Genomic DNA, 25,567 nt, shown 5'->3' with positions numbered 1-25,567 from the left:
ATTGCTTTCATCAACTGTGCAGACCATTGCATAGTTGGGTCGTCCTTCTGCTCCTCTGATCTCCCTTTGGCACCAGGAGCATCTCAGGACTCCAGAGAAACCCCATCCTGCTGAGGAGTGGGCAAGGGGCCACAGCCACCCTCCAGACCCACTGCCCCAGCTAGGGCTTGGAGAGTATTTCGGGGATCCTGGCTGATCCCCGCATAGATGCTGGGACTAATCTTGATGATAGCAAAGGGTGAAGGGACCAGGAGAGGAGGGAAAGCTGGCAAGTGTCCAGCTGCGATATTCAGGGGGGCCTGTCCACCCTGCTTTCAATCTGTTGCACTGGTGCCAGCTAATGAAATTTAACGTATTATTTGCCAGGTTCTACTTTCTCTGCCTCAAAAATGGTCTTTGTGACTGCTGTGGGTTGTTTTCAATAGCTCTTGGCTTATGAGATCTTTTTCTTATTAAAAAAATTAAAATCGTTAAAATTTTGATTAAATTAAACCAAATGGACTTTGTTCTCCACTGGAAGCTGTTTATGTAACATCTGCTTTAAATAACTTTAAAACTCAGTCCATTCAACTGTGCAAAATGGTGAAATTACAATATTTGTTGTGCTTTTTAATTTTTTTTTTTTTTTTAAAATCTGACCATACCCACCTTTACCTGATTTAGTCCCCAGGAACAGGTTTAGCCCTGTGTGCCCAATGCAGCCCTGGCACAGCTGGTTGGATTGACATCTGCCTGGTTTGCACAGCTAGCAAAGACTGGGGAACATCATTTCAAGCAACTTTTACAAATTACTGTTTTCTCGGATAAAAACCCATTAGTAAGTAGAGTTTGCAGCGTTGTTGGCATTAAATGCCCAGTGTTCTACCTCAGATTAGATATCCAAGCTCACGTGTATTCCTAGGACAGCCTGAGCAGGGCTTAAGAGTTTCCCCACACCAGGAACACGTGCCTAGGTGTTTCTTCCAGGGTATTTAAAAGCTGCGTACGTGTATCAGGGTACACAGGAGGGCTGCACAGACAAGCCCTTGATTGCCATGCAGGCAGGCAATGACGGGTTAAGAGTCCACCTCTATTCTGTGCAGGAGCTGGAAGGGTTCCCATAGGTGACCCCACTGCTTTGGCCCCCCACCCCCCCACCCCAGTTCCCAGCCGAGATCCCCCCAGCTGCCTGTGTCCGGCTTTCTCATAACCTCCCCTGCCGCCTCCTCCTCTTTATATATTCATGAAGTGGTAGGGACGGGGATAAATAAAAGCTGAGCAAGCCAGAGCGACAGCACAGGAAGAGGAACTGTCTGCACCGGGTGCCTGGCTCTGCACCGCCGGGACGGATCCTGCCTCTGTCTCTTTGCTGGGACAGTGCCGGCTTGCAAGAGAGATAACTGTTCCCTGCTCTCTCGGGCAGCAGCTGGATGAGCCCTGGATGCGAGGAGGAGGAAAGTTAACAGTAAGTGAGTCAGTCTCACCAGGGATAAGATAACGCCTTCTAGGATGTTTCATTCTCCAAGTTCAGAGCCGGGCCCAATGTAGGGCTGCACCTACTTCCTTCCCCCCATCCCCGGCCCCAGCAGATTGCTCCCCCAGCACATCTTCATCTCCTGGGACCCACTGATGGGGCAAAGGCTGAGGGGCTGGAGGCACCACGGGCGGAGGAGAAGCTGGAAGCAGAAGGCACATGTGCAAGCAGGGACTTACTACGTAATTCACAGGGGACCATTTAAAAATGTTGAGCCTTTCTGCAGCCTGCTTTAGTCTGGAGGGATTGGTGTGGGAGGTCAGTGAAGCCTGGTGTTGAAGGATTATATTGCAGCTATGCTTTTTTTGGGAAGGGCAGAGTTCTCCAAGTTCACATGTGCGCATCTCCTATGATCTCTTACTACTCTCACGGTCTCCCTCCTGTCCTCTTTCTTCTGGGATTGCAAGGAAGGGACACGCCTCTGTCACTGCAGCAGAAGCCAGGGGTTTTCTGCCCTTAAGTTAACCCCTATGATAGCTGGAACGTACTATAGGAGTGCAACAAGGTCTTCTCTTGACTGTAGGGAATCCCTCTTGACTGTAGAGATCTTATTAGCTTAAGCAAAAAACCAAAAGCACCTTGAGTGCTATGGCCTCCTGCTTCCCTGCTTGGGATGCTAGCAGCACAGCTGCCACCTTGTCATCAGCACCCCTTATTCTGAGGGGGCTCCATCCCAGCTTGCAAGCTAGAGTCCTCACCTCAGCCCTCCCCTGTTCCAGGGCAGGACCTTTGCCACACTGCAGGTCTGCATGATGTGCTGCCAGCCTGATCTGGAGAGCAACATCTCCCCTCCACCCTGCCCAAAGGCTTGCTGTGTGCAGACAGCATCGTGGGGAACGTGTGAATATATAGTCCTAAATACAGGGGACACAGGTACCAATGTTCCCCCAGTACTGAACATCCAGTTAACCCACTTCTGCAGAATGGGCCAGTAGTTTAATGTCCCAGTGGGTCATTGCTAAGATGTCACCTTCTGACCTAAGCTAGTGCTCCAATTTTCTTTTATTCCCCCTCAGGTGCAGCACTAAGATGAAGCCTCCATCTGGGCAAGGCATAAGGCTGGCATACCTTCTCCTGAATTTGGCTTCCCTCTGCCATCCCATCCCACTCTGGAAGGACCGGGACTCCTTAATGCAGCAGGAGAAAGCCCATCAGACAGGTGGCAATTTGGTGCTAAGTAGACAGGAACAGCAGCTCAGTACAAACCTTGTAAACCTCAAGAAGAAGGAGGTTGCAACAGCCATAGCTACAGGACAGTTTCCTCCAAGCATGCACTTCTTTCGGGCCAAAGGCCTCATTGATCAAAGCATGGTGTTCAGCATCTTGAAGCGCATGCCCAAAGGTAGGCTTGACCTAAGGGTTGCTCATTTTATTTATCCTCCTCTCACCTTTTGCTTTCTATGGCAGAGCTGGGACAAAGCCTGCGATGTGGCAGACGAGCTTCTGAGAGCTCTAAGTCGTGCTCGCTGGGTTCCAGGAAATGAGCCTGGGGATGGGGCAGAGGGAGAGAGGAAGAGGGGGATGGATTGGATGAATACACATTTCCAGCAATTGTAACTTTTGGTATAACTTACAATACAGATCCTTCAGCCTTTCAAGTGTGGAGAAAGGGCAGAGGAAGCAAAGACAAGACGACATCACAGACATCCATATTTGCTCAGCATGTTCCAGCCAGGGCCTTTCCTTTTTCCGCATACACATACCACAAGCATGCCACCAACCTTGTCTTTGCCCACATCTTAGCCAAAAATGCTGTATCTCCCAATAAGTCTTTCTGCAGGTGGTTTTATAGCAGATCTAAAAGTCTACTAGAAAGTCTGGGGACACTAGAGGAGGAAGGTGCTACCTCCAACACTGGAAGTTCATTGTTGAACACAAGTCAAGGCCTGTGTTGATGTGACCTATAGAATATGATATAAAAACTACTGTATTCTCTCACAATCTTTCTTAATCAGGTTCTGGTCAGTGCGTTTATAGATCTCTACTTATAAGGACAGGCGTTTCTCCTTTTGTCTTTAGAGATGATGTTTCTCCCCTGTTGCACAGCAAGCTACGTGCTAATGGGCTGCCATGCCCTACACCAAGGGAACTTCTGTTCTCTGCAGCACAGACATAGTTTTAAAGGCATTTGGCCCATTTTACGTTAGATAGCGGTATGAGATTGTCCGATACCTTCACCACACCATCCTATGCATCCTCTGACCAGCAGCTGGGATACAGCAATGACTGGAAGCTCAGTAGTTCAGATTGCGATAGAAAGGGGGAGAGGATATTTTTAGCAAAGGTGAAATGCAAACCACCTAGACTAGGTAGGAGGAAGCCTAATGTCTCCATGTCCCCAAGCTGTTGACAGTTCACCAGAGAGGCAAGGGGTTGAGGTGATCACAGAAAGAAGGCCTTGAGTCCTGACTGACTTGTTTCTCCCTCCACACCTCTTGTTCAGTAAGCGAGTATCTGAACAAGGTGCCTTCTTTAGTTAGGGACACTTGCAACAAACGTTATCAATACTCCTGTAACTCTGAACAATATGTCCACCCTTCCAGGTGGTCCCTTTTTAGATTCAGAGTCTTGTGGCTTTGCCCACATGGCTGCCTGGAAACAGGTTGGTGACCTGTGTTGGAAGATTTGGGAACCAGCTTCTCCACAAGAGCATTTTTCACTTGCAAGGCTGTGACACTGGCAGATGGATAAGAGCCATTTTTCTCACTTCCCAGCTTCTCCCTCCCAGCCTCTGGTGTGGGATGAGGATCCCTGGCTTACAGCATCCCAATCTGTTACCATAAATGATTGGTATGTCAGAATTGTCATTATCCCTTCATGGCTGAACCGAACAGTAAGGAATTTAAAAGTACTCCCCCTCTTCACCTCCAATGGGGTAACTTTGATACTAGGGAGGAATCAAAACAAAAAAATTAACACTTTACAATCCAGATGTTAAAATGCATTCTCAGGATCTTTGCAAGAATTCTAAGCTTTTAGGGCCAAGATCACATCCTTGTAGCGGCTTGAGTAGGACCTAGTCTTAGATGCCTCAGTCTCAATCAGAGCCCCTGGGATTTACTGTTGTTTTAAGCACAATTGCAATTTGCATTGCTGCTCACATGGGAAAGAGGGTGGCATTGCCAGTGAGAGGCGGGTCAGACCTAGACAGCTGTGGCATGCCCATTCTGTCACACTAGATCTATTGAGAGCAGCAACCACAGTTGCTCAGCATCTTAACAGTCAGACCCTCTGTAGTGGGAGATTACAGACATTATAGTCTATATTAGATTAGTCCACTATAAATTATAGTCTTGAAGTTTGTCTAATGCCACATACATAAGAGTCTTTTGTCTTGTTCTTGCTACTGATGTTGTCCCTTTACCCCTAAGGGCATCAAAGCTATTTTGACTATGAGGTCTCCCCTACACTAATAGAATACATATCTAAGATTTTAGCTCTCACAGTATCTTCCCTTTACAAAAGTGAAGTTTAGTTCAAGCACCAACAACATAAGAAGTCTCTGCAAAAGGAGAGATTTTAGCAAAATGAAAGGATGGGCTGAGGAAGGCAAACATGCAGAGGATGCTTCCTATGCCAGGAAGGCTGGCAGTTGCCAACACACTGCACAATAACAGAGCATCCCATAGGGCCTTCGTACTGGCCAGCAACAGATGTACAACGCAAGTGAGCATGCTTTTGATAAAGGATAGAAGTAGGTGGTACTTCTGCATCTGAGTGCAATTCCCCAGTGTGTCATGGTCTGGGATTTTGGTGTACGCTAGAGTTTCAAAGAGATGAAAGAAGAGACACAGGCTAGATGCAAAAAATTGAGGCTGGGATTCAAACAGCTTAGATACAGAGGCTTGCTTGAGGTCTGCCAGTTAGCTACTATGCCTTGTAAACTGCTGCCTACTGTGCGAGTTCCTCTTTAAATCAGTGGGGCCTGAGCCAGCTCACAGCAAAGTCTGTCTGAAAGACCTTTAATAACTCTGAGCGTTTTCCATCCCAGTGGAGAAGCAGAGCTCCCTATTGATTTCCCCCCTCCCTCTGCTCCCAGGGAGCTGTCACGCTCTGCCTGCCCCGCGTTTGATGTGGAGGAGGCCACATCCCCCAGCACGGGGGAGGCAGAGCAGCCACTCTGCCTCTCTGCTGGCAGAGGTCACTCACAGCCATCCAGAAGCATTTCCAGATGCCCCTGGATGGGCAAACTCAAACTATTATCACATTAAAACTCCGTTCCTTCTTTTCAGCTGCCTTGTCTCATTAGGATATACTTTTCTTCCCACCAGGTGCTGTCTTACACCTGCATGACTATGCCATCCTGAGCGTGGACTGGCTGGTATATAATGCCACCTACCTCCCCGACTGCTACATCTGCTTCACCCACACGGGCACTGTTCGGTTTCGCTTTTCTAAGCCTCACCCTCCTCACCCAGTGCCAGCCCAGTGCTCCCAGTGGGTTTTGCTGGAGACTTACCGGAAACAGCTGCGCAACGTGACTGAGTTCGATCACAGGTGAGCAAAGAGGAGTTGAAAGCCTGCTGATACTTCATGATAGCATTGTGTAGCCAACAGGATCATTCTGGTCCAACTTTCCCATTTGCTTGCTGTTCTGAAAGTGGGGAACTCTGTTTAGGGACGCATACATAGAACAAGCAAATAGTAATATAAGAACTTGAAGGCTGCAGCATTAAGTACACCAGAGTTAGAGACAATCAAAATTGAAGTTTTCTGTGCACCCTCACTATGGTCCTTTGCACAGACACATTGAAGACAGTAGTTTAAGTAGACTTATGTGACCTGCCCCACCTCTCCTCAGCACCCAGGCTGGATGTGTTCCCAGCATGGGACAGCACAGCACAGTGAAAGACCCTGCCTCATCCATTGAGGTACCCAGGAACAGGATGAGGAAGTCAGTCAGGTAGCTGAGAAACAGGCTCTCCCCAACAGCTGAGAAGTAACCTGTAAAGTCATCATCATCTCAATTCAGAGCAAGAAGTTAGGCAAACTACTTACATTAGTTACTGCACCAGCAAAAACCCCAGAGCAACCCAAAAGAAAACCTAACCCAGCTTCCCCCTCCAAAACACCATCCTTGTTTTCTGAGAGCTCTCTTTGAAACCCCACTAGTACCCACCACACTGAAGCATGGGGCAGTCATTCCCAACAGGACCCTCAGGCCCCAGGAACTGCAACTTGCCCTCCAACTCTCAGACAAGGGGTTAAGTCTCAGCCTGGGCACTGGCCAAGCCAATGAACCCTACACACAGGTCCTCTGCCTGGTAGTACTCCCCCCCCCTCAACACCACCCTGCTAACAAAGCTTCTCCCCTTACAGGTGACCCTCCTAGAACTGTCCAGGAGCTCACACCTCAGATGGCTTCCTAAGGCATCACTCACTATCTTGCAGAAACCCCCCATCCCCACAGGCAGCTCCCACCTTAACTGCTGGCAGCCTTTTATCAGGACGAGGTGTTAGTTGGCTGCTCAGTGGCTACCTACCATTTAATCACATACAGGTGGGCGGGAATAGCCTGGCTGCCCCTCCAGCCAGAGGTGGCAGGAAGAGGGAGCTCTATCTCTCCATCCAGGGGCCATTTATCCTGGAACAAAGCCCTGTGGAAAAGGCCAGGAGGAAGTGTGTAGTTCTACATGGTCTGTGGGGGGCTGGAGAGAGCGTGCTAAATAATGCATGAAGTCAGACACTGAATGATGAGGACAAAGGAAAATATTGAGTAGTGATCCATTCAGAGGGCACCGCCATCCATGGCGCTATGGGGGCTGGGGTCCTGTGGAAAAAAAATGGTATGGGGTGTCATGTAATTAAAGACAGTATCACCATGCCAACACACAAGGAGAAGGCTGGATTAAGGTGATGCAGCTGACTCTAAGTACAGCATTTCCTAAGTGAAACTTGATGGGTTTTACTGTAGTTCTCTTCAGTGAGGATGCGTGCTCTTAAATAGAGACCTATTGACACTTAGGGAGCTGGTACCCCCTCCGCATGGAAGCTGTCTGGGCTCTGTGCACTACAGATCTGGGAAGGTTGGGAAGCTGAGGAGCTGCCAGACCTTTGGCATGGTATTGCCTTCCCTCCCCAACAACAGCAAGGGTGGGGCCAGAGGGAGCTGACCCTCCGGGGCACCCACCGCCTCTCTCCTGCAGAGGTCTGAGCGCTTCCAGAAGGGAAGGAGAAGGTAGTACCAGACCCAGAGCTCTTGACCTTTTATGCCCTGAGGCTCAACTGCCCTGACACGTGATGGAAGAAATAAGATCCAATGTGAAGTCACTTATCTATGTCTTCCAAAGAGAAAACTCGTTCCCCATTAGCTCCCTTCCATTTCTACTGGGAGTGATGATGAGGGAAAGACCATGGCACTAGCTCTCTTCAACCCCACCAGGAGACTCATAAATAATGTGCAAGAGATTGGATTTTGAAACAGCTTCACTTCCTTAAAGCCCAAGCAATTGCACTGGGTATTTCAGAACTGTCTCAGGAGCAACCCTTCATTGTACTTGTTTTCAGTTGTAGTTCCATAGCGTGACATCCCTTTCTGGCTGAAGCTAGAGGCCACAGCATCCTATACACCTAGGATGGTGGAGCTGTGCATTGTTTGGTTCCCTATTGTCCTGTTTGGGAACACAACTTCTTTTCAGAGGCAGTGTTATCACATTCCTCTTCTTTTGTATTAGTTGTCTGACAATGTCTAGTAGCCACAAGTCAGAGCAGGACTTCAGAGTGGCACACACTGCACAGGGACACAAGACCCGCTACAAGGGTGTTGCCAGGGGTGGAGGGGAAACCAAGGCAGAGACCAATGCAGTGATTTTCCTCAGCAAATGCATGCCAGAGCCAAGTACAAACTTCACATCCTGAGTGCTCAGACTTACTCATTTGAGCACGTTGCCCTTCATTTCTTGCCCTTCTGTGCTCATCGCCACAAAATCGCAGAGGAATCATTGCACATCATGTGCAAACACATTAACAACAGCCACATTGAAGCGCTTCCCCTCCTATTTTCATCTAATCTCCGGGTACTAGTCTAGGGGTTAGGAATGGTTTTTGGCCGCCTGGAAATAGGTCTCTAGCCAGGAATAGGCCCCAATCTGTTCTGCTTCTCAGTTTCTGGAAACTCTCCCAGTCTCTTGAACATGTGCATCCCAGGCTACCTCTTTCCTGCACTCCTCTTTGCCCTTGAGCACTGACAAGCTGAGAGAAAGCAGATGTCAGAGGAAGGAACGGATGGATAGTTGGGTGGTTTCAAGGAAGTGTCAAGGGAATATGGCAGCAGGGAAGGGCTCTCATGCAAGACAGGGTGGATCAGCAAATGTGAAGGGAATAATGGAAATGTTTCTAAGAGGCTGCACCTCTTTCACCTTACTGCATTCCTGACCAGGAAAGGGTGAGAAAGAGAGGTATCTGCATTACATTTTTGCTGTTTGCATATTTTTAGGTACATATGCATACATATACGTGTGTGTGTGTGTGTGTGTTTTGGAAGGAAGTCTTTTTGTTTGTTTCCCTCAAAAGAAGGTTTAATCATTCCTATTCAAAACACACATCTTATGGGCCAAGACCCTGGAATGTTCTGTTACTGGTAAACTTCCAAAAGGATGCTATTATGAGAGTCAGGAGACTGCAGGCCTTGAGACAGAGAAAGGAAGGGAATTTCACTTTGAGACTTAAAAGAAAAAATAATCCTCACTTATTTACTTCACAATCAATTACAATGCAGGAGAATGCCATTCTTTTCCTCAAGATGCAACATAATGGCCACCGTCTCTAAAGCAAGAGCATGCCCCTAGATATTTAGGGAAGCAGCATTGACATTCCAGATATTTGTAAAATACCACTGCACACACCCCCCGCCAGCAGCCCGGGGATTAAGGCCATGCCCGGCAGCGCAGCTCCGCCAGCCCAGCGGAGCTCTCTATCACCAGGATGAAGTCATCTGTGAGGGAGCTGACACCATGGCCGAGGCTGCAGGGACAACTCCCCTGGGCAGTAACGGCTGCCCAGACTGCCATCACCTTCCCCTCCGTGTCCTCCAACTGCCTTATCTCACAGAAAAATAGGGCAGTGTGTGCATTACAAGTCAAAAAAAAAAAAAAAAAAAAAAAGAATAAAAATCCACTACAGAAACAAAGCACTCTGCTCCCTCCACAAGTCTCCCCTTGGGGAGAAGAGGGGACGAGAGAGAGAGAGAGAAAGCGAATGAACCACATGTGACAGATGTTAGTCACACTATTTAATGCACCACTGGAAGACATTCAGATACTACAGTGAGGAGAGGGGTATAATTACCCATTGAGAACAGAAAAAGAAGCAGGAAAAAGAATCCCTTTAAAAACAAGGCAACAAAACCGTTCGCTTCTGCATTATATAGCACAAGAAAGCAAAACAGTTAGGGGAAAAAAAATAAAACAGGACTAGAGAAAGCAAAACTACCATTGAAAATAAATAATACTTAGCTGGTCGTTTTAGCTGTGCCCCTTTGGGCATATGCATTGCAATAGCATTGTTCAGTGCATATATGACATGACGTGGAAGGCTATTTGTAGTCTGCACCTGATCATGGCGAGGGCCCATTCCAGAAAAGAAGCAAAAAAATGTAGTTATGAAGCTTTGCTTCATCTGCATGAGCTACTGATGGCAAAAGCCCCTGAACCCTTAGGAGATTATCCAGTTATCAAGGATGGATCACTATTACACAATAAATCTTCAACAGTTATAGGGATCAATAATCAGTCTCAAAGGGAAGGGGATTATAAAAAAAGCACAATTTGATTTATGTGCTTTTAGGAGCAAGGCAGTGTGGGGATTTATTGCTGTTTCTAGCCCAAGAGCACAGGCTAAGTAAACAACCACAAGTTTGTACAGCTAGATTTAAAGGCAGGGAGCGGAGCCCTCTACGCGCTCGTTGCTGGAGGAGCTGAGTTCTCACAGGACAAGGGGAGAGAGCGGTGGGAGCCTGACTAACCGCCCAGCCTTATCTGAAACGAAGCTGCGCGGGGTGGCGAGAACGGGCTTGCACGGCCTTTTGATCCACGGGGAGGTTTTTCCCTTGGTGCTTGCAGGGCTGGTGGGAACAGCCCCGCTCGGCTCTCGGCTTCGGGCAGGTGCTCTCCACCGGCGTGCAGGGCTGGTGGGGAGCTGCCCTTCGGCCAGGAGGGGAGCGGACAAGTCTGCTTTCCCCACCTTTTCCCACACGAAAACTCCTCTCCTCTCCCCTCCCCGCCAAGCTGCAGCACACCCTCTCTGCTCCGGCAGCTGGATCAGCGCCTTCAAGATGCCCCTGGCTCCTGCATTCCTGGTTTCTAGGGTGATGCTATGGTGTCTCCCGCTGCTGTGTGCTCCCCACTGACCGCCCAAAATGCCGCCCACCCCGGCCATGGTCCAGCTCCATCCGTTTGGTTGCATGGATTACTGAACAGTAGCTGGGGTTGCCCAGTGTCCTGTGATAATGGCACCAAAGCCCCTATTGTAATGCGCGGGAGGGCAAAGCCTAAGTTGCTGTGGAAACCTTAACTCTGAATTTTCCTGACTGTTGAGCATTTAAAATCTCATCCTTAACGTGATACGAGCATCTCTTTATGTACAGCTTTGCTTTCTAAAATTGTTCCCAGTAAAGAAATTAAGAGAGTGAAGAAGAAATGAAACTGCAGCCACTGGAAGAGGGTCCACAGGGAGCGAAACAGCAGGCAGATGCTGGGGGGGACAGGCTCCATTTTATGGGCAGGATGGAGGGACTCAAAAGGGATGTCCCTGCCCGGGATGTCTTAGTTTATGAGTTTGGACCAGATCACATTTTACATCTGTAGGAGGAAGGGTTTTAATTCCATCCACAGAAGCCTCCTGGAAGAAGATAATAAGAGCACAAATCAAACCCACATCTCCCATAGAGCAGAGCGCTGCGCTAGAACGGGGGGCAAGACATCAAACACAAAACATTATTAAAGATCAGTAGCTGTTATCAAGGGGAAACAATATACTCAGGTGAAGGATGAAGCATGGTCGAAGGTACTTCCACCTGAACCTGCTTAGCCCCTGACACTAGATAAGCATCAGGGCTGGCCAGACTGGTAAGCCCACCCACTGGCAAGCAACCAGCTTGCTGCAATGGCTTTGCCCACCCAGGAATTAAGTTAATCACCCTCCTGTATTGCCATTTAGACTTTGCCCACCAGCCTGAGAAATTTACTACAAACTTTTCTTCAGGTAGCCACCCGTGGAGGGAAGAGAGCTTTTGCCAGAGGCAAGGCTTCGTGCAGGATGAAGGCGATCAGCTTGTCAGAGGACAGCACTGCGGCACAGATGTTCACCCTGTCCTAAATACAAGCTGTCACCCGCAACTAGATAATCTTGCAATTACTGGCTTCCTTGAACTCTGCTTGATAAAACTACCTGCTGCCTCTCTGGATTTCCCAAAGAGGCTTATACACCAGCTGAGTCTATGGAGGAAATAAGTACATTTCTGTCCCACTGAGGAAAAGCCAGGACCTGTGATTCTTATCAGTTGTTTCCCAGCAGACAAATCTGAAGAAGTTATCAGCAAGGCAGGCAGGATATCAGGTTTGTTCCACTGGGGGCGGAAGGGATTTCTGATTGACAATCATTTTCCCCCTGCTTGTACTAGGTGACATATTTTGACAACACAAAGGTACCAGGGCAAGTTACAGGCTTAGTAAGCAGATTGATGGTGGCCCACTACAGTACATAGCATCTCCTGGAGACTCTGTCTGCCTTTAGGTGGTGAACGGAGGGCCGGGTGTCATAACTTTTTACATGCATTGAAAATGTTTGGAGAATATATTGTCTGCAGGAGTAATGTACTAGCCTACTTTCAGATTAAGGATACCCCTGGGTAGCAGAGTGCAATTCTTATGATATAAAACCACCATACTTCCTTTTGTAACTCCATTACTCCTTAAGATTTCGCCCTCAAAAACGAAGGGGTAGGTACTTTGAACATCTAGTCTTAGCCAGCTTGTAGCTCAATATGTACCTGGCGGAGGGTACAGTTATTACCTGTACCAGCCATTACAGGAATAAATATAGGTGGCAGAAAAATGACCTGAATGCTTCCTAATTGCACCAGTCATTGTTACACCTATATGTATTGCAGAGCCAACAGGCTCCGAGTTAGGTATTTGGCCCCTATGGTGGCAGGAACGGCTTTGCACCTTTTCTTGGTCCTGCCCAAAGAACATGTGTCTCCTTCAGCACAGCCGCTGCCCTGCTGTGCCCCAGAGCATGCAAGTGGGAGAGTCTCACGTCCGCAAAGCTTGGTCTCTGACAATAAAACTCACACCTATCTCGGAGGAATCCTATTTCCCCCTCTACTAAACCTCCAGCTGCCAGCCAGCGGCTTTTTGAATGCTGAAAGCCAGTTGACTTGTTTGTTCTCCTCATTCTTCCTCTTCCCTTTACCCTTTTCTACAGCTTGCTGAGAAACTTGACCCTGGTGACGGATGCCCCTGAGCTGGCCTACCCTTCTCAGACTTTAATTTGGAAAAGATTTGAAGAAGTCTTTCTCATTGCCTCTGGACTTATCTGCTATGCACCTGTGTTCAAGGCCTATTTCTACCAGGGGCTGCTGGAACTCTATGAAGATAACATACAGTATGTCGAGATAAGAGCTCTCCTGCCTCCGGTACGTATTTTTTGGCTTCTCTAGTATTCTTTTAAATCCTTATTTCTCCATAACTTTTCTCAAGCCCTATCTTGAATTTCGTTTTTGGATGTTTGCATACCTGCCCTTCTAAGGATGCTGTAAAACCTTGATCATATTCAAAGGTCTTTGTTGAAGATTTGCATAGGCAAGGGCTTGAAAGTGAGAGATACTTTGTTCTTAATGGTTAAGGAAGATACCTACTGTGGCAACAGCACAAGACTGCATTGAACAGTCTGACTGGGGGCTGGGTCAAAATCTTGCTAGTTGGGAAGATGCATCTTGGCTGGTCTGCACCAGAATCACCTGTTCTGCAGCAGCTCTTCTGGAACAATTTCCGATCTTGAACAGAGACTTATTCTGGAGGAGTTACTTTAGATCCACAGCTTATTTCAGAATGACTTCTCTGAAGAGGCTAGTAAACTGACTGGCAAAGCACAGTCTTCCACAGTTTGCAGACAACCTAAAATTTTGGTTATGTGACAGATGAAGTGCTATTTTCATTGCCACTAACACTAAAATCTTTTGGTAATAGTTTAGATCTTTCTCTCTGCACGTCGCCTGGAGCTGGTGAGATTGTCCTACAATCCCACAGTGCCCCAACACCTTCCCAAGCACCAGCAGACCCCAACACCATTCTTCAGCTATAAGAGTTCCCACTTTCCCAGTGGCAATTTTGACACTGCAGGCACACCTTTTCCAGACCAGCTCCAAGCAGGGCAGTGTGGGTGTGCGAGCTTTGTCAGAGGCAGATTCCTTGCCAAAACAAATGAACTGGGGCTGCCACTCCTCACTACGCCGTCCACCTCCGTGTTCTTAGCAGTCCATTGCAATGGGAATGAATCTGCTGTGCAAGGTCCATCCAGGAGCACCTGAAGGACCAGGTGGTGGTAATGGGCTATGCATGGGAACGCAGGTACCAGCTTGCTGCTGGCACTGCAGTGTCAGGCGGATGGAGCAGCCATGCTGATGTCCTGCTGGTGGCCCAACTCCCAAACGTGCCTGCCAGCAACTTCTTTAAATCATTGCCCTTGCATGCAATGGCTGGTGGGCTCCGGCCAGCTGCAGATGAATGTCTGCACCCCAGCAACCACCGCTGCTGGTGGGCAGACCTCCACAGCCACCCCGTGAGCAGACAGGCAGGTGCCGTGACAAATTTGGAGGCTGATCTGGCTTTGTGCCCGCTTCCACCCCAACAGCTGGGGAGCAGGGCTGCCTAACCCTGCCCTGTTGTGGCTGTCCCCACAGTGAAATAGGGCTCAGTGTCAGGGCTGCAGGCTGGCACTCTATCGTGCCTGAGATGAAAAGGGTGTATTGAAAAGAAAAGAAAAATAAAGGAAGGGGAGAAGACCACAGAGCTTATATGCATCTTACTTTGCTGGGGGCTGGTCATGAGCCAGTTGCTCTAAACTCAGTCACCATCTGTCTTTGGGGGTACCTGGAAAGAGAAAACAACAGCAATGTCAAAATTCCTGTGCTGTGAGACAGCGCGAGTGCTGGCATCCCCCCAGGTCACATAGGTTTCTGGGCCAAGAGTATCTGCGATGATACGAGTGTGTGGGCCTGACTGGAAAATACCCTGCATTTACCAGCAGCCCTTAAACATGGTTGTAATGTCTTTTGAAGAGAGGCTTGGCAGGGAAGATTTGCTTCCCATCCAGCCCCTAATGCTGGCTCCAGGCGTGGGAGCCTCCAGAACCCCCAGGCTTGCCTGCACCCGGCAGCTCGGCGTGCTGCGAGGTACAGGCAGGCAGGCTGCCTGCAGCCTGGGTAGCACTGCGAGGGCTGCGAGGAGTTGGGAGCACACAGGGCTGCCGGCCTCGATGGGCAGGACAGGCAGGGAGATGTCAGCTGGGCTGGAGTGGGGATGAGAGGGAAGGGAAACACTTTGCCACAAAAGTTGAGGTGAGCAGGGTGCGACGGGAATAGCGAGATGCTTGCGTACCTGGAGATCCTCTACAAGGCTTGGACAACAGCGCTGACACTCTGCAAAAGCTTGCCTTGCAGCAAAGCTCGCCAGAAGTGACCCCTGAAGTAAAGTAAATGAAAGTCAGGATTTAGTGCAAAACAGCAAACATTGTGGAAAAGCCCCCCCAAACCCAGCTGTGTTTGCAAATTCAGCTGTGTAAAGTCTCACATTCCCATGGGCTGCAGCAGGGGAAAATTCCCTCTGAGCGTCTGCAGCCGCCCCGCAGCTCCCGGTGCCTGCGAGGGGGATGCCACAGCACGACGGGGTGCGGGGGCTTAGCGAGGGGCATCGCTGGAACGGGCAGCACCGGAGGGGAAGTGAGGAGGTAGAGTGGACCAGTTAAAGGGCAGAGAAGGGTGAAGGAGAAAAAGAGGAGAAAGATAAGAACAGAATGAACAGAGTGGTTTCAGGCACTGTTTGTGAACAACTCCAGGCAAGGCCTTTACGGATTAGTATCAACCAGGGAACGTAAGGTCCACATCCCTGCTGAAATCAGGGCAAAAGCCCTGCATGTAGCCCTGGTAGTGAGGAACTCACAAAGTAAGTTGATGAGACATAGCATGCCAAAAGGATTATTTTCCCCAGTTTGCAGCCAGACAAACCGTGGCAAGACTAAACGACCGACTCAAGGTCACGGAGCAAACCTCTGGCAGAGGGGAGCAGAAGCCCAGCCCAGCTGGTAGCTTATGGAGCTCAGCCCTTGTGTGCCTTGGGGCTGCCTTGGCTGACAGGCTGCCACTGCACGGCACAGTGTGTGAGCTGCCAGACGGCTGGACAAAATGCTCCAGCATTTGATACAGATACGAGTAAGAGGTCATGGTCTCCTCTGGGTACTCAAGGGCACTTGCTTGCCATGTCTGAACATGGAGAAACTTGTTTCTTGTATCACATAGGAGGGAGGAAAACCACTCCTTGGTTCTTGCCAGCTGGTAAAAGCTTCAAGAAGAAAATGTTCTCCTCAGATTTAACTGCTTTTTTTCTGCCCTGTTGCCAGGACCACAGCACATTGCTTCTACCAAAGTTTTCTTCAGTTCATTTCTCCCTCCCTCCAGTAAAACACCTCTTCCAACTTCTGCTTGCCACGTGTTTTTTTTCCTGCAGGTGTATGAACTGGATGGCACACGGCACAATAAATCATGGTCTGTGGCAACCTATCGGGAAGTGACCAAGCAGTTTGTGAAGGAGCACCCTGACTTTCTTGGAGCCAAGATTATATTTACAGCACACAGGTAGAGGCTGAGCAAGGCTAAGAGCACTTATGCATGGCTAGCTATGCTATGGCAGAGGCAGTGGTGGGGAGAGAGGGGTCCAGGTGGCTCCAGGAGAAGCAACGCTGAGAGCCGGGCTGAAGTGGCACCGTTGGTTAGCAATGCCCGTGTGCGTTGTCAGACCCCGAGTGTTGACTCCCAAAGCATTCCCTGGCACATGTAAAAGGCTGAGGATGAGGAATCATCTATATAAGTCTGCGTACGTGCAAAGTGACCAGGGTTAGCTCATGGTGCGTGCCAGAGAGACAAGCGTCTGTGAGCTCTGGGTGCGGGAATAAGCAAGGGAAGGGCTGCGTGCGTGTCCAAGCCGTGCGCGTTCTCTTCCCGAGCCTGGACATACTCCTCTGCGGAAGCTGAAGCAGTGAGAGCAGTGCCCGAGTATGGGCACTCAGCATTGCAAAGCTCCTCGTGGGACCCTGCAAACACTCTTCTCCCAGCAGCCTTTGTACGGTATGTTCGTGCTGCTGTTCGCAGGCGGGCACAAGGCTGTTCTCCAAGTCAGCCAGATGCCATGAAGTCATGTGAGGTGATCCTGAGCAAATATAACAGACCTCTCTGCAGCACTTGCTCACTCTGGCTCGGCACGATGCCGTTTCCAGTTCAGGGCTGGCTTCCCTCTGGTCAGCCTGGGTATGGACAGAGTTTGTCTGCAAAATGCACTGTGATGTTGAAGTCTGATAGGGCTGGAAGAAATCTAAGTTTAAAACTCTCTTGAAATACAGCTACGGTCCCACCTCCCAGCAAAACAGTTGAGAGGGAAAAAAAAAATTAAATTTAAACATTTTCTCTCCATGCTGTTGTGCTCCCTGCCTGGTAGATGGGAAAGCCAGTGAGTCTTAGACAAGCATGCCTCAACTCAAGTGACAGCAGGGTCTAGCCAGGCATTTCCTGGTCATTCAGGGGTTTCCTTTCGTAATATCAATTTCTACTTCTGTTACTCTGGAGACCTGAGGCTGGTTGTCAGATTCAGGAGCAGCTTGCATTTTGGAAATACCCCTGGGGGCCCCGTTTCACAACTCAAACCCAAAGAAGACAGGCCCGTGGGAGTGAGCCTCTGCACTGCTTTCTCTCTCTTGCTCTTTAGGATGCTGAATGTTTCCCAGATTAAAGAAGCCATCATCACTGCCATGGCACTCAGAGCCCGCTTCCCAGACACCCTGGCAGGCTTCGACCTGGTAACTGTATTTCTTCGTGGCTTTGCATTAACCCCTAGAGGTGCGATATAACTGCATGTATAATATGTATAATATGGCATATGTTTTGTACTGGAGCCAGATCCTCTGCTGCTGTACTGAAATTAGTGTAAATGAATTGCAAATCCTCCAGCTAAGGATTTAGTTGAGGGTAATTGACAAAATCCTCTGAAAGAATCAGCTCCCTACCCCACAGCCCTGTAATTTCAGTACAGTTGGCACCTCAGTAATATAGAGCTGTAAGTCCCACCATCTTCCAGAGCATGTTCAAAAATACCTTTCCTCTTTCCCCCAGGTTGGTGATGAGGATGAAGGTCATTCTTTGTGGGACCTGAAGGATGCCCTGACCATCCCATATTCCCTGGGGGTCAACTTGCCATACTTCTTCCATGCTGGGGAGACTGGTAAGCATGAGGACTCAAGGCCTGTTATTGCCTCCAGAGGCAAGAGGTGAAGTCTTGCAAAGCACTGAAGCAGCAAGCCTGGCTGTATCAGGATGATGTGTGTGTGCGTATACATGTGTATATAATCTGTTTTCCCTACGCTTCTCCCCATATCAGCATGTTGTTGTAGCATTCCCACACGGCACCTCCCCTACCTGCTCCTTGCTCTTGACTGTAGGCGTCATGTTGCTCAGTGTCTTTGCCCTGTGTGTAACATGGAGTCATGCTGCAAGAGTTACTGCTGGTAGCCATTTCCTCCTTGGAGCAGTGCTCACCTCCCATCCACAGAAGCAGCAGAATTCTTCAACCATTATTTCTCATTTTAAGGTGAAGGAATGTCTGAGACAGCCTCAAGTCTTAACTGAATACACTCATCAAAGTAACTGATCATTACCCTTCATTCTTGGGGCAATGTATTATTATTGGCAATATATTATTCAGTCCATATGTGTGGGATTTATCCTAACCATGCATGACAGTTGTGTCTAACTTGTGTGTTATGCGTATTGCATGTTGACATCTACATCTGAACTCGTTACCCTAGGCTCCCTTTATAGCCATGGACAGTAACAAGCATTTCTAAGGTACAGGCTATTCCCCAGAAATTATTACTTCTCTCCATTGACTATGAATGGAGACCACCATGATTAGCTGAGCTGTAAGACCAATACAGTGGACATGTAAAGCCAGGTGAGATGAGTGGGTATCTCTGTGCTGGGAAATGTCCTGGGCAGATTTGGATCCCTATTTCACTAAAAATGCAAAGTGGGAACTCAGAGCACGAGCAACTCTCTCACCTTGCAACTGAAACAAAACTGTCTAGCAGTTTGAGAAGATATATTTCCTCACAGCACTGCAGTGATTCTGTCTCTGCTTAGACTGGCAGGGCACCTCTGTAGACAATAACGTGCTGGATGCATTGCTACTGAATACCAGCCGGATTGGCCATGGACTCGCCCTCATTAAACACCCAGTAGCCAAAAGTTTGTCTCTGAAGAGGGATATTCCTGTAGAGGTCTGTCCCATCTCCAACCAGGTATGTTGGTAAAAGCTTAGGTCTTGGGCTGGGACATTGGAATGGGATTTACCATAGTAGTTAGGAGCAGCAGGGAACTGGGGTCAGCTGGATGTTTTGTTGCACCCGGGTCGGCTCAGTTTCCTTTGCACCACGTTACACTGCAGTCTGCTATGTAGACACACGCACCAGTTAGCTCAAAATCATTTAAATTCCTATCCAGAGGAACCTGGGAAGGCAGTCCTCCCTAAAGGGGATGAGACCCAGAGCAAGGGAGGTGCCTAAAGAGATATAATGGAAAATACTTCAAAGCCAGGAGTCCTTTTGATTTTGTAGAATTCATAACCAGGGGGAACTCTTTTGCAACACATTAGTGTGGTGCACATTGCCCCCTGGGCACAGCAGGAAGGATGCTCTGGGGTAGAGATCTACCAGCATGAGCCTTGAGGGAGAGAACCCTGATACCAGCTCCAGATGCCCTGGGCTAAGTGTCATGGTACATATGTAACCAAACGACTGTTCCTGAAACACTCACAGTCAAATTGTTATAAATAAGCAGAAATTATTCACCCCATTGGCCTTGATTTAGGTGATTAATTTAAGCAACCAATCTCTTGTATAGTCAGTGGAGACAGTATGTTCCTCCTGCAGCAGTTCAGAGCAGAATGCCTAACATGCTCTGAAGAGCCCTCTGGGGGGCTCTTCCTCCCTGATGAATACCTGCTGACACAGGCAGCTATAGCAGGTATGCAGCGTGATGGGTACTATAATGCAAACACGGCTACAGCAATTAACCTGATCCGGTGTTGTCTCCCACCCACCCCCACCGAGGTCCTGCTGTTGGTAGCTGACTTGCGGACCCATCCCGCAGCCAACCTCATGGCTGAAGGCCATCCCATTGTGATCAGCCCTGATGATCCCCCCATCTTTGGGGCAAAGGGCATCTCCTATGACTTCTACGAGGTGTTCATGGCCATTGGAGGGATGAATGCTGACCTGAGGACCTTAAAACAACTTGCACTCAACTCCATAAAGTAAGTGCTTTGCATCTCTCATCTAGCTCCAGTAATGCTAAGGGGACTATCAGCTTGCTCTCTGAAAACCTGCCTTATTCAGGGTTTGGCCCCATAGTCTCCTCTGCCGCTGGGCTTCTGTTAATCCAAAGGCTCCTCTGTGTGTCTCCTCCAAGGGGAGAACATGGGGACCCCAGAGGCTTTCTCTCAGTGTCTCAGTTTATGCCTCCTTTTCCATCCTTTGCGAAGCTGCCTGCAGCGCCTGGTTCTGGGTATGGGAGAGATGTTATGTCTTTGTATCACTTATCTCTCTCTGCCCAAATTTGACTTACTGTGGCATTTGCCATGGCCCACAGGGGAAACAATCTACCAGCATGTAGTTTGGGTGTGTTTAGTGACTTTGTTTATCTGGACAGCTCTGAATGTCCCAAAATATTTTGGATATGGCGCCCAGGGTCTTTCTGCACATTCCTAGAGTCTTGTCTGTTTGCCAAATCCCGTGCCAATCCTCATGCCAACCCCAAGTCCCTGCATAGCCAGGGAGACCACAAATACTCTTATTTCCTGCCGATTTGGACCAAGCCCAGGGGACATCTCAAAGCAACAGCAGCGCTCTATCTTCTGTACTAGTCACTGAGAGCCGCCCAGCGAGTCCCCAGCTTATGCAGACTGAGCTGTTTGTCCTCATGGAGCAGGACTCAGTAGCTGTTGACATGGCCATGACGCTTCTCGTCCCAGTGTGAGCCCAGATGGCAGGAGCTCAAGGCTTTTTAAACTGTGTTACTCTGTGTGGTGTAGGCACGTCCTGCAAGGGTTAATCTGATGCTGCTTCCTGCCTTTTCATTTTGGTCACTGATCTTGAAATAGCTGCCCCCTTGTCCACTGTCTGATACTGACTTTCCTCCTCCTCCTCACAGATACAGTGCCATGCTACCGGATGAGAAAGCCAAGGCCGAAGAGGTCTGGCAGAAAAAATGGGACCAATTTGTGGCTGACCTCTCTGATAGCTTCTTGAGGGAGCTTTAAGGAGAAGGAGACTCATATCAGAAGGCATTTGGCAAGCCAGAGCGAGCCACGATTGTTGCTAAAAGAGAGACTGCTTCTTCCATGTGAGCTGAGCAGATGAATGAACCTCAGAGTCTCACTTGGCAATGGGCAATTCAGGTAAACTAGGCTTAATGCTAAGAACGAGCTGTCCTATCCTGTGAAAGTCATGGACTGGAGGTAAGATGGAGCAGTGAGCCTTCATAGCAGCAACAAAAAGAACACCCCGCCCAGGACAGTCAAAACAATTAAAAATCACCAATGACCAAATCCTGACATCCTTATTCAGGAAAAACACGCTTTCTAATTAGAGTTAGCAGGAGCTTGCCAGCATGAGGATTTCTGAATTTCGCCTTATCATTACAAAATGCAGACCTTGTCCGGAAACGGCTAAGACAAACATCCAACCATTTGGGCCACTGACCTTCAGGAGAGCAAGGACTGAAAATGACTCTTGTTATGTTTAACCCTGGGCCTGCTGCCAAAATAGCACTGCTAGGTCGAAGAACCAGTCACAGGTCCGATGTCTGCTATTTCAGGACCTACCATGGCTGGAAACAAGCTGATGGAACTTGCTCCCAGAACATTTAAGCCTGGTTGCACAATGATCATAAAGCCAAAAAGAGGTGCCTTGGTTGCTGACAGGTTTTGTTTGGTTGTTTGTTTTTTTTTTTTAAACTGCAAAATCTTTTCCTGTCCTTTGGTCACAAGGAAGCCAAAACACTTTTCAGCTGAGAAAAAACACCCTGCCTTCCCAGATCCAGCTTAATTAAAACTGTCACCCTGCACTGGGCCATGTTAACACAGGCCTCTGCATTTATAGTAAACACCTTTTGATTTCAGGGGGTTCCACTACCAGCCTTTGTCACCTAACTCAGTGCAAATGTGCCCTTATTGAGCCTGTCAGACAGATTTTCACCTTGGTGGAGAACCACTCTCACACTGTGGATATCCACAGTGTTCACTTGGACCTTTGTAGTTTCCAGCTCCTTGGCAAAAAGGCATTGCAGCAACTACACAATAAATAGCATCTGGACAAGCAGATTCCCTTTCTTAACATCATCAAAAATACCAGGAGAAGAACAGTTGCAGGGATATTAAAAAAAAATCTTAATCAGGATGCTAAATAAATTCAGCAAAATCCTTTGGCACACATACCCCAAGCACGCAGCCCCACGATCAACCAGCGTCTCTCCCAGACTTCAGTACAATTATGCTGGTTTGCATCAGCCGAGGGAGAATTTACAAAAGTTCCTGATGAAAGACATCTCCTTCCTCAGAGCCGCAGACTTGCGAAGGCTGTCATTTCCTGATCTGATCAGCTTGGGCAAATTGGCTTTACATTTTCTGTTAATTGTCCCAAGCTGCCTGGCCATAGCGTTTATTTCCACTGGCCTTGGTTAAAACACCTTAGCAGGAGGCAAACATACTTACTTACAGAAGTGGATCAAGCTGCGCAGCCCGTGCATCCTGTGTTAAACTGCCCAAATTTCACAGGCTGCAAGTTCATCTCTAGTTATCACAGGGAAAAAAAGACAAAAACCCACACTACAAACCCCACAACAAAAACTCACATAAAACCACAACAAACCGAAGATGTCTACATCGCAGGAGCCAGCACTGCAAACCGCAGAAAGGAAAAAGCGAGAACCCAGTCACACACCTCGCTAACCGAGGGGCTGAGTGCCTCACACCATACCCCTTTTCAGCCACAGCTGCCTCCTCTTCAGCACTCTCTGCCCACATGCCTCACACCTTCCTCTGAAGCACCAGCAGCTGCTCTGGCAGGCTGGCCTTTCCTGGGCCTTGATTCAGGCTTGGTCCTGGGACGAGCTTTATAGTGGAGGAGGAGCCGGAGTAGAGCCACCTTTCCTCCTCCTCTGTGGGTGTTGCATACGTAGCTCAGTCTAAAGTCCCCAAGGTAGCTTTGGTCATGGTCAGATTGTAAATGCTGTGTGACCAAAAATGCCAGTGACCAAAAGCCCAGTCCCTCTGAGCCCCATGATCTTTCAGGTTTGCTATATGTGGATGGATGAAGATCTTTTATTTGCCCTGAGTTGATTCTCCCTCTTTGCTGCCAAGGTGAAGCTAATCATTACAGAGCCAGTGTGGGAGGACTGGGTTCCTCATCACAGGTTGACACACGTCTCTTCTGCTACAGTGAAAATGTTTCAGCTCTTCCTGCATGTGGTCTCTTGAGAGCTTGAACCACCAATGGCCTTTTGGTTACCTGTAGTCCTCCCTCGTTGTTAAGCGCATTAGCAGCAGGGCTAGATCTGCTTACCAAACACTTGTTGGGACCATTTTACCTGTTGTGCCCAGTCTGTTCTTGCCTTCCTAGGAAAAGCCTGTTGTGCACTTGGCCATTTACCTACTTTGCATCAGAACTGTGACATGATGTGGCCTGGTGTCTGGAGCCACCAGTGAGTGATGCCATTCGGGATTACAGCACAGAAATCACTGGGGGTTTAAAACTGTGTACAGGTCTGAGGTGATCTTCAGAAGCCCTCAGAAAGGTGAAACTTGACTCTACAAGGCTCTGTTTGCATTTGTGACTAGCCTAGTGACTCCACTTCTGCTGAAGGTATCCATCTTAGGGTTGGTAACACAGCAGAAACTTTCCTGTCCTGAAAAATGTTTAGATGTGAACTTGAACTGCACGGAGACACCTGACTCCAGTAGCGTAGCCTTCCCTGGATCCCTCCTTGAATGGGCATTGCCATGTGTGGTGACTGGGGCTTCCCAAGAGTCCTCTGGCAGTAGATGGGCTTTAACCATTCCTAGGGCCCTGGAGTCAGACAGTAGGAGGGCCAGCTTGCTGACTGCTGGGGATCAGCTCTTCCTTAGAGTGCCTTATTTTCGAGAAAAGTGCAAATTGACAAACCCAGACTGCATTCCCACTCTCTAGGTGTGCAAAAAAGGAGGGATTTAGGCAGGATCGCAGCCATTAAGAAAGATCGATCCATTCAGATATCCCCAAAGCTTCAGGTAAATTTGGCCACGGGGCTTCACTGAGACTCAGCTGTTAGCACTCGCAGTAACATTTCAAGGATTTTGCTGCCAGTCCATTCCCCTACCCTCAATACCTTGGCTCCCTGCTCACATTTATTGGCAAATACATCACATATAATGCTTTCTTGTCTGTCTCTTTCAGAATATAGTATATAAATTTTTAAACCTGTTTTAATTGTGAGGTTTATTATCTTTCTTTTTTCTTTCCCTGGTAAAAAGAACTGGGGATACCTGTATTTGATGTGAGGTTTTAATCTGGGAACGTGCAGTGGAGGGGGATGTTTCACGTCACTCAGCCTGGAGTACAGTTATCAGGGAGTCTGAAATGTCTTCACAGCATGCTGCAAAGGGCAATTTGATCCAGGGGGGCTAACTGCTGTGGAGTCAAGCCCCAGCCGCCTGGCAGAGGCGCGACACAGGTCCTCTAGCCCCCACTTCCCCAAACCACACAGTAGCTGCATCCAGCTCAGGGCTGTGTTTTCATACAGAGGCCACCTGATGGACGTGATTTGCTTGCACTACCTTCCTTCCTCCTATTACAGTTTTGTACCGTCTCTGTGGCAGTTATAGCATGGGAAAGTAAAAGGAACTACTGAAGGTCATTTTACACGCTTTTAGCATGATTTTAACAGAGGAAAACAAGGAGAAGAGTAAATGCTATGTGATCAGGTGCCTCGTGGAGCACCAGCTAACTACGTGGTACAGCTTGAGGCTCTTTGCCCAAAGTACTGGTGGTGGGCATGGGAAGAAAGGACCAGCCAGAGAACTTGAAAACCTAAGATGAAGGAGGCATTTGGACAAGCAGGGCTGGAGGCAGCCGCAAAGGAGGTGGGAGGCTGAGTAGGGCAGACAGAGCCCTCCCTTTGGTCTCCAGCTGGACTGAGGAGCAAGGAAAGAGAGTAGAAAATGTACGGAAGTTTCTGTGCCACTTACTTCAAGCAGCCATAGGAATACATCAAGCCTTCTACCTGCTTTCTCCCCCATTGGTCTCTCCCTGCAGCCTCTTCAGGTTCAGTTTATTTTAATGGGAGGTGGATGGAGCTTTGTTCACAGCACACCATGTCACAGATCTACCGATGTTCTGTCGCACAGCAGCTCAGATCACCTTTGGGGCACTTTAAATGAAACATTTGCCACCTGGTCACTCACTAGCAGGAAATGGCTGATCCAGCACTAGTGCTTGCTGTCAAAAATCATGCCAATAAAAACAGAGGAGTGAAGTAGCTGGTTGAAAATAGAGATAGGCCCAAGTGAGCAGCTGGATCTATACGGCATGTGAGCCTCCATCACTGCAGTGGGACTACACAGATGCCAGATGCTAAGCAAAGCCCTCTGGCCATAAAACAGAGGGCTTAGAGAGGTGTTTTCCACCAGCTCCCCAATGCTCAGTCTGCTTCAGGTTTTTCTCCTGTAAGTCTCTGAATTAGTCTCTTCACAGGTAGCA

General features: G+C 48.6%; 1 protein-coding gene and 1 long non-coding RNA gene across 4 annotated transcripts in view; one reads left to right on the top strand and one right to left on the bottom strand.

The window, feature by feature from the left end:
• Positions 1-22,911, bottom strand: part of LOC142602382 (uncharacterized) — a 29,188-nt gene extending 6,277 nt beyond the window's left edge. The window contains exons 1-4 of one of the 3 annotated variants that reach the window (XR_012836163.1): positions 22,811-22,911; positions 15,112-15,195; positions 14,541-14,604; positions 5,973-6,107 (exon numbers count right to left, since the gene is read on the bottom strand). This is a non-coding gene — a long non-coding RNA (uncharacterized LOC142602382). Of the gene's footprint in view, positions 1-5,972; positions 6,108-14,540; positions 14,605-15,111; positions 15,196-22,545; positions 22,620-22,774 lie in introns of those variants that run through there. The other 2 variants (XR_012836164.1, XR_012836161.1) reach the window with 2 other exon arrangements.
• Positions 1,266-24,288, top strand: ADA2 (adenosine deaminase 2). The gene is made up of 10 exons (XM_010299591.2): positions 1,266-1,444; positions 2,530-2,855; positions 5,785-6,010; positions 12,938-13,148; positions 16,237-16,364; positions 17,488-17,578; positions 17,892-18,000; positions 18,918-19,075; positions 19,886-20,088; positions 20,985-24,288. The coding sequence occupies exons 2-10, from the start codon at positions 2,543-2,545 to the stop codon at positions 21,091-21,093; spliced, it is 1,548 nt and encodes a 515-aa protein (XP_010297893.2). The 5' UTR covers positions 1,266-1,444; positions 2,530-2,542; the 3' UTR covers positions 21,094-24,288.
• The last annotated feature ends 1,279 nt before the right edge of the window (positions 24,289-25,567 follow it).

Source organism: Balearica regulorum, chromosome 1 (genome assembly GCF_011004875.1).
Source record: "Balearica regulorum gibbericeps isolate bBalReg1 chromosome 1, bBalReg1.pri, whole genome shotgun sequence".
NCBI classification, from domain to species: domain Eukaryota; kingdom Metazoa; phylum Chordata; class Aves; order Gruiformes; family Gruidae; genus Balearica; species Balearica regulorum.
This window is presented reverse-complemented; position numbering and strand designations above follow the sequence as displayed.